Below are 8,690 nucleotides of genomic sequence, written 5' to 3' on the forward strand. Positions count from 1 at the left end.
AGCAAGGAAGGGCACTGTCAGCTCTGCCAACTCCCCCATCCTCTGCTGCACACCCCACATTCCAACTCATATCCTAAGTGGGATATCTTGCCTGGAAAGAGTTACACACAGAAGTAAAACAGAGCTCCTGCTTCTCCCAAAATCAAAATGACCATGAAAAGGAGAAATCTAACTAAATTTCTTTTAACTTAGACACTGCACACTGACATGAAGTTAAGGCTTTAAATACAAGAGGTAGAAGCCATTTAAGAAACCATCTTTTCAACTGGCAATAAGAATAGTTTCAAAGTGTGCAATTAGTTGCTGATCTCATCAACATTCTCTCTTGCAGCCAGTAAATCCACACCACTCTACACAAAAGATATTCTAGAAGGCCACAGCTGTGATAAAAGAGTTACTTTAATAGGTCTCCCTGGCTAGAATCATGTCATATGCTGAACAAGAAAGGGGTACTTGAAGTCTGGATTCTGCTTTTCATTTTCTCCCAGTACAAGGGCAATGTTAAATGTTCTAGGAGATGCTGCAGATGTCTTACAAAAACAGTTCTTTAATACTTTAACAACTTGTTAAAAGCTCAACAGTATGAAGTTAAACAAATTGTTGCTATGTTCATGCTTTTAAAAATCCTTATCACTTACTTAAGGGGACTTGAGTGCCCCCAAACATCTTCATCTCAGAGAAATTCTAAGATTTTCTCGGGGAAATTCTAAGAATTTCTCAGAGAAATTCATGTTTTAGCAGTTCGGTCAGTTAATTCAAACACAAAGTTTTGACAGTTGCAGTTTAAATCAAATTTTATGCTCTTTATATCATTACTTTCATTATACATCTTGTCAGAAGTCTAGGGTTCAAAAATACTGCATTAAATCACAAGCCATGCAATTCCTTAACTAGCTTTACAAAGTCACACAAACTAATAGTGCTTTCTGAACCCAGCCTGCTACTTGCTGTGTGTTTGGCCATGTAAAAGGTCACCACTCCTATCCCACAGGATAATCAGAAAGGAAGAGATGATATGCACACGCATCACAATCTCACCTGTGTCTTGACTGAAGCTCTTTCTCACACTGTATTCCTTTTCCTGAGCAGCAGGATCTTCCCACTCATCCCCAAAGCCAATAATCTCCAGAATGTGCCAACGCACCCAGTAGGTCCGACCCGTTGACTGCCGTAAAACCTGGGGGTGAAACAAATCCAGACATTCACATCTGCTCACTTCTTCTATCCTCTTGCTACATTTGTCCTCCCATTTCCCAAAGAAGTAGAAGACCACACAATTTTTGTACAGATTTCAGCACTCACATTGTCCAGTTTTGAAGCATACCATCTTTACTAACTTCTTGCCTTGGTTACACCTGGACCTTTATTTTTAAAAAAAACACTAACTTTGCCAACAACTACTACAGATCTCAGCAGCAGAGGCATGAGTGCATCCAGTTAATCACACCTGTTCCAAAAGTGCCAAGCTGCAGGTGCCTTGGGAAAAGCAGACAAAGGGCATAATCAACACTACCTCGAAGAGCTGTATATAAAGTATGCAGAACTGGTGGATGAAAATCTGGGCATGACCTGGCAATGTGCACTCAAGAGACCAAAGAGATAACCATATCCTGGGCTGCATCAGAAGCAGTGTGGCCAGCAGGTGAAGAGAGGTAATTCTGCCCCTCTGCCCTGCTCTGGTGAGACCCCACCTGGAGAACTGCATCCAACTCTGAAGACCAGTACATGGACCTGTTGGAGCAGGTAAAGAGGAAGGCCACAAAAACAGTAAGAGGGATGGAACACCTCTGCTATGAGGAAGCGCTGAGAGAGTTTGGGTTGTTCAGCCTGGGGAAAAGAAGGCTCCAAGGAAACCTTACAGTGGCCTTTCAATACTTAGAGGGGCTTGTAAGAAAGATGGGGACAGGCTTTTTTAGTAAGGCCTGTTTTAGAGGCTAAGAAATCTTAGTGGCACAACTCATACAAAACCAGACTAGCCTTCCCTGCAATGCACCCCTCCAGCTCTGAAAGGTGAGTGTTTTGCTAGGACAGATGCAGACAGTGATACACAATAAGCCACGGCTATTGTTCAACTTCCTGCACAGAAAGGCATCATTAGGAATCCAGCAGTCACCCCGGTCACTCCCCTCTGCCATTCCAGCCAGAAGAAGTCTCCCCATGACCTACCTGTACTGTGTGCATGTTGTTTGTGCTCTGGAGAAACTCGCCTTCCTCCCCAGCTCTAATGTCACCAGAGTCCTCCAGCAGGCGCACCCTCATGCCGTGCACCAGGTTTGCCCGCAAGTACTCCGTGTAGTCACCGCTGTCTGCGAAGTCTGATGCAGTCAGGAAGGTACAGCCCTGCTTTTTCTGAGGATCAGGATTTGAAGGCAACACAGGCTTTTGGACAGCAGCGCTGGCCGGGGTCTTGTGCTGGAAGATGGAGCGGGCAGGGCGAGGCCGCGGGGCCCGCTGGCGCAGCGGCTCTGCCTTGTGCCTGTGGCTCCAGCCCATCACGTGCACCAGCTCCGAGATGAGGTTTGCCATGGCCATGCTGAACTCAAACTCCTGCTTCACACGGCTCCTCTCCTCAGGGACGGGGCTGGGCACAGCGCAGCCCTGCTGCTCCTCTCCCTGCTCCACGCCACTGCTCAGCTTGTCCAGCAGAGAAGTCACGCACAGGTAGCGCTTCACCAGCACAAACAGCTGCTTCCCAGGGATCTGCAACAAGCACAGCTCTCACACTCAGCCTGCACAGCCCCCAGCTCTCTCTCAGCCAACAGCTCATTCCCAGGCCGGCTCCTGGGAGAGCTCCGGAGCAGCTGGCAGCAGCAGAGACCTCTCAGCCCACCCTCCCCTCCCTGCTGGCAGGCCGGGCTCTGCAGCTGCCTCTGCACCATCCCCAGCCCCTCACCAGGCCCAGGCCCTGAGCCAGCTCTGCCAACAGCCAGTCCTGCTCACCTGCCCACCTTCAAGCCCCTTCTTGTCCCAGACCAGCCCTGGCCCCCCACTCCCAGCCCTCCTGGCCCCTCGTGCCCCAGGGCTGTGGCTCTGGCACCACCTGCGGGAGGTGAATCCCCTCGAAGGACATGCAGTGCTCTGCAGAGGACGTGATCTCAGCAAACAGCTCCAGCAAGGTGCAGCGGCTGTCAAAGTCCATGTGCTGCTCAATGCCATCCTGCTGGCTCAGGGACAGCAGCACATGGCACCAGATTCCTGCAACAACAACAACAAAAACTCTTCAGGCCCCAGAAAGACAACCCTCACCCCACCTCCCTGTGACACACAGAGCTGCAGGGAAGGAACAGCTTTGCTGCTCAGTGTCACCTGATCCACCTTCTGTCCCTTCCTCTGGACTGGCAACATTTTGCTCCATGGTGTATTTTTTCTACCCCTAAACCTGAGAGATTCTCACAAAGCAGCAACCCCAAATAACTGATTCCAGAACAGGGTCCCAGGGAAGAAGAGAAGTCAAGTTTTAACCTGAATCAGCCCCTCATCTGCCCCACTTCAGAGCTGCATGAACTTGGGCACTAGGACAGGGAAAGCCAGAATTCCTGTGGGATACACCACAGCCAGCAACCTTCCAGGTGCACCCAAAACTCATCAGGCAATTCCAAGCCATGACAGCTCCTCTTTAATGAGGACCAGCCTCTATCCAGGGCCTGAGGAAAGGCTCCCTGCCAAGAATAGGCCAGAGACTTTCCAACTGACAGCTTGGAGCAGAGTCACCCCACACTCTGCCAATCTCCTTGGCCTAAGTCCTCCTAAGAGTTAATCAGCATCCCAGCTCAGAAACCTGGCAGGGAACAGAGTTTCAAACTCCAAGAGCAGTCCAGACAACTGCAGCCACGGAAGTCCGGAAGATCCTGACTGATTTTCCCCTTTTGCCAAGAAGCCCCGAGCCATGCTGCTTCCCAGGCACCCCTCCCAAAGGCCTGGCACCCCTCAGTGCCCAGCACCCCTGAGTGGCACCGAGCAGGAGCAGCCCCCACCTGCGTCCTGAGCGCCCAGAGCGCGCAGCATCTCGCCGGCACCGCGGCGGATCCGCTCCTCCCGGTGGCACAGCATGGCCGTCAGCAGCTCCAGGGCTCCCGCCTCCCTGAAGGCGCCCGCCAGGGAGCCGATGCCGGCGTAGGCGCCCAGCACGCGCACCGTGCCCAGGATGGAGCACGCGGGGGTCCCGGCCTCGGCCAGCTGGCGCCCGGCTCGCCGCACCAGGCTCCTGACGTCGGCCTTCATCTCCAGCAGCGAGGCTTCGTCCAGCGCGGCTTCGTCCCGCGGGACGGCCGCGGAGCAGGGACCGGCCGCCTTCTCCTGCCTCGGCCCCTCCGGCCTCCTCTGGCCCAGCAGCGCCGGGCAGCTGGCGCGCACCTCTTCTGCAGACATCCACAGGGAGATGCTCTCGGCCCTGCTCTCTGCAGGGCAGGCGCTGCTGCCTCCCGCCGCTCTCTCTTCCGAGCCGAGGACGCTCCACCGCACCAGGTATTCCGGCCGCTCGTCGCGGCCTCGCCGCTGCCGCAGCAGCTTCTCTGGGCGGGCCTGCAGCGTGGGCCCCAGCTGCACAAGCAGGGTGCCATGGTGCTGCTCATTCACCATGGCAGCAGGTGTGTCTGCAGAGACAGAGGGGAAGCAGGGTCAAGCTTTTATTTCTGAGCTGCACGCTGGGGAAAGTGTGAGCCAGCGCTGACAGCAGAAGTGGCACAGCTTTTGATCCTGAGGTCCTACAGCCAGGATAAAGCTCTAAAGGAAAACCCACTCTGCAGAGGCTCACACTCCCCTTCCAAGAAAATAAGATGTTTTTTCATAAACAAAACCAGTTCCAAGCGTTACTGGCACACATAGCAGATTCTCCTCAATAAGGAAACTAACAAAAAACATGAAGGCAAAATAGGCCCTTTTCTAAGACAGCAAATAATGACGAGACATTTTAGTCCTGCTTGCATCCCTGCCACTGTCCACAACACGCCCCTCACAAGTTGCTGCTTTTGCACTTCTCCCTCTTGCTTTTTACCATTTATAATTGTTCAGAGTGTGAGTTTACCTAGAGCTCACGGTATTCTCACCGTGCATAGGGACCTTCACATCACCAGCCCTGAAGAAAATAATGAGCAGTTTCTCAGATCTAGTTCACACACATCATATAAGGTTCACTACCCGAAAGTCTCTCAGTGTTTCCTCCTTGCCCTCTTCTCAGAATTCCTTGCCCTTACAATGTTTCATCAACGGACAAATTCCACAGAACTAAAAGAGTTCTACTCTCAGTTACCTGACTGTTCTGCATCTTGGGACCACACAGAACACACAGTGCTTCTCTGCTTTCACCCATGCAAAAAGCAGCATGGAAATAATTTGCTGTCCAAGACCGAGTGCCAGCAACCAGCAAGCCAGCTGCAGACACAACCAGGGACCGAGCTCACACAGGATTCCAGAGCAGGCTGACAGGGAGGAGCTCAGCCAGGTGGCACTGGGAAACGCTCCTGCCACTCACACACACTGGCAAGAGAAGCAGTGAAGCAAGACACCAGAAAAACAATCTGTGTTTAACCAAAGAAGACACTAACCATCAAAGACTATGACAGGCACATTAAAAACATTTTCCAGGTGCAGAGAGAAGCAGCCCGAACTCCCAGGACACACACGCTCACCTTCGACTGTGCTGCCTTCCTTGGAATTTGCAGCATGCCAGACGGGAATCTTCTTGCAGCCTCTGTAATAAAAACACCAACTTGTTCTCCCGTGCTTTGTCACAGTGCTTAGATGCCCCACCACAGGGAGCCGACTCACCGCCGAGGCGGGAGGAAGGAAGCGGCCCTGGAGGCGCCGCTCCGACCCGGCCCGAGCCCCGGAGCGGCCCCGGCGCCACCGGGAGCCGCCGGAAACAGCGCGCAGCTTCCGCGCCCCCTACGGGAGGCGGCGAGGGACACGGGAGTGGCGGGAGCTGCGCCTTCCGCCGTGTCCCCGCCGTCCCTCAGAATCCCAGGATGGGTCAGGTTGGAAGAGACCGCCGTGGGTCATCTGCTCCAGCCTCCCTGCTCAAACAAGGTCATCCCAGAGCACTTGACACAGGGTTGCATCCAGATGGTTCTTGACTGTCCCCAGTGAGGGAGACCCCACAGCCCCTCTGGGCAATCTGTCCCGGTGCTCGGGCACTGCACAGGGAAGTTCTTCCTCACGTTCAGTGGAACCTCCTGAGCCTCAGCTCCTGCCCGTTGCCTCCTGTCCCACTGCCATTGAGCAGAGCCTGGTCCGTGCCCCGGCCCCTCCCTGCAGGCCCTGGCAGACATGGATGAGGTTCCTCTCGGTGTCTCCGAGCAGGCCCAGCTCCCCCAAACTCTCCTCAGAGCTGAGGTGCTCCGGTCCCTCCATCATCTCTGGCACCCTCTGCTGGACCCACTCCAGGAGCTCCACGTCTCTCTTGTCCTGAGGATCCCAGAACTGGGCACAGCACTCCAGAGTGGCCTCCCCAGGGCTGAGCAGAGGGGCAGGATCACCTCCCTGACCTGCTGGCAGTGCAGCTCCTAATGCAGCCCGGGATTCCATTGGGAATGTGCCACGAGAGCACTGCTGGCTGCCCCCCAGGCTCCCTCAGGACAGCTCATGGCTCCCAAAGGCGTTCCAGGCCTGAGCTGGCCCCTGAGCCTGTCTGGGGCCGTGGGTCCCAAAGCTGCTGTTCCCCCACACCAGGAACGGCGGTGAGCGGTGGAAAAAGGTGAAAGATTGGAATATCTTCTGATTTCCCTGGCTAATGTCAGAAATGGAAGTTGCAAGCTGAAGAAGGCATCTGCTAGAGTGAGCTGCTTTTCGGTAAGGTGGTAACGCTGTGCTGTGTGTTGGCACCATTGCTCTGGTGATCAGCTGTCTTCATCAAGGGCAGTGGCAGCATGGGTGGCAGGAAGGCTAAAAGCATGTCATGTCAGCACTAATATTATTACTGCAAATGCACCGTTGATCAAGAATTACAGTGCAGCAGTGCCAGCCTCTGGCCCTGGGGTGGTTCCAGCCCTGCACCCACCCTCCATCCACCCTGCTGGCTTCAGTGACAGCTGCGCTGGCTCCAGGCAGGTTTGGGGCTCTGAGACTGCCCTGTTCTCAGTGTTGCTGGAGAGCCAGTTGAAGCCAGCTGCACACAAGTTTGGCCTGCTTCCAGCTCCTTTCCAGCTCTGGTGTCACACTGATCTGAAATGCCCATACTATAAAATCTAAATTCTTATCCTGTGCCCATACTGCCCTTCCTTGGGGTGCAGGTTCCTATCAGTCTGATAAGATTTGTTTTAAATTATAAACAATCATTAAATCATCAGCTAACTGGATGAAACTTTGCTTTCTTATTTGATCCTGGAGCAACTTGTATGTGCCCAACCTAATTTCTACCCTCACTACTAATGAAATGGATTAGACAATTTCCATGTTTTGCAGTAGCAATCAGCAATTAATCCAAACAATATAATTGCAATTAATTATAGGCTGGATAAAACAGTGCAGTGCTGCATCAGTTTGTGGACACCATCCTCTAAACCCGTGGCACCAATGGTGGATTGTAAAGGTTTGTGTTTCCAAGCCACACTCTTAATTTCTCTGTTTGTACACGTGATCTCTGTTGTTGCTATTGATACTTTCTTTCCAGAATGCCATGGATGCTCTTGAAATCTCTGTTTTCAATTGATATGTCATTTTCCTTCCCCGTTCACTACCAAGACAACTTGTTTGTGACAAGGAGAGTTTTTCTATGGTATTCACACGGCCTGCTTATGTCTTTGCTCTGATGGTCTCCACACTTAGTAAGTCTTTTTCCCTGAAAATGAAGATATGTATCTGTGGTATCTTGCTCCATGGTGCACAGGTGATGTGGGATTGCTTGTGCTGAAAGGGCATTTGTAGTGCTGAACCACGAGCCACAGCTGTGTAGGCACAGGGCTAGAAGTGAGGGGAAAGAGCCATTTCAGCTGTCTTGTGCTCCTAAGCACTTTCTGTACAATCCTCTTCCCTCCTGAGGTAGGGGTTTTTTCCAAACTGCACTTTTATCAGTGCTCAGCTTTCCTCACACTATACTGGCATCTGCTCCAGGACCTGATGCTGTGGAGTGGCTGGCAGTTGCATTTTGAGCTGGCATACTCTGGCCCCAGCAGCCCTGATGATTGCAATGAGCCCTTCTCCCTCTGGGTTTATTCACACCTTTGGACACTTTACTGAGCCTCCTAGTGTCCTTGATCTGACTTTAATGTCTGTCCAGACTGGATTTTGAATATTGCCATGTCTTCTCATAGCAGTTTTCTGCAGGGAATTTAAGTCTCCCTGTTCCTCCCTATTAACACCCATGCATTAGAACAATTCTTTTCCAAAATCCCCCGTTCCTCCTCATTGCTGGTTTTTATTTCTCTTGACTGACACAATGCCCTGCTCACCAGGGACGTTGTTCCAGAGCTTTCAGGAAAGAGCCCTCACAGCACTTCTGTCAGGCACTGGCCCTCTCTGGCCCACAGATTAGGCTGAGACTCCAGAGGATAGTCCAGGTGGTCAGGAATAACCTGTGCAGGGGGCAGTAGGGATAGAAACTTTTGTGAAGAGCCCCTCTTTGCCACGTCATGCTCAGATAGCTCCCCATCCTCCTCAGCACACAAGGAGGTGCAGGAATCTGCCCCTGATCCCCATCTGCTGGCCCCAAGGTGTGCGTCATCCCCTCCCGCAAAGCATGGTCAAGATCCCAAATC

General features: G+C 52.5%; 1 protein-coding gene across 1 annotated transcript; it reads right to left on the reverse strand.

Annotated features, from left to right (window-relative positions):
• Nucleotides 1-3: 3 nt before the first annotated feature.
• LOC120505985 (cullin-9-like) lies at nucleotides 4-5,940 on the reverse strand. The gene is made up of 7 exons (XM_039717023.1): nucleotides 5,767-5,940; nucleotides 5,628-5,689; nucleotides 3,975-4,592; nucleotides 3,041-3,195; nucleotides 2,167-2,700; nucleotides 1,039-1,177; nucleotides 4-91 (listed from the first exon to the last, which is right to left on the reverse strand). Exons 3-7 carry the CDS (start codon nucleotides 4,576-4,578, stop codon nucleotides 18-20), a joined length of 1,506 nt encoding a protein of 501 aa, XP_039572957.1. The 5' UTR covers nucleotides 4,579-4,592; nucleotides 5,628-5,689; nucleotides 5,767-5,940; the 3' UTR covers nucleotides 4-17.
• Between the last annotated feature and the right edge of the window lie 2,750 nt (nucleotides 5,941-8,690).

The sequence above is a fragment of the Passer montanus genome, unplaced genomic scaffold (assembly GCF_014805655.1).
Source record: "Passer montanus isolate IOZ18808 unplaced genomic scaffold, ASM1480565v1 scaffold37, whole genome shotgun sequence".
NCBI classification, from domain to species: domain Eukaryota; kingdom Metazoa; phylum Chordata; class Aves; order Passeriformes; family Passeridae; genus Passer; species Passer montanus.

Bases quoted from the DNA above. Each gene is read 5' to 3' on its own strand.
- LOC120505985 (XM_039717023.1), bottom strand. From the start codon at position 4,578: ATGGTGAATGAGCAGCACCATGGCACCCTGCTTGTGCAGCTGGGGCCC. The intron at 3,196-3,974 runs GTGGGGGCTGCT...TTGTTGTTGCAG, and splicing joins TCTGGGCGCTCAGGACGCAG to GAATCTGGTGCCATGTGCTG. The intron at 92-1,038 runs GTGAGATTGTGA...AACTCTTTCCAG, and splicing joins GAGCTTCAGTCAAGACACAG to GCAAGATATCCCACTTAGGA.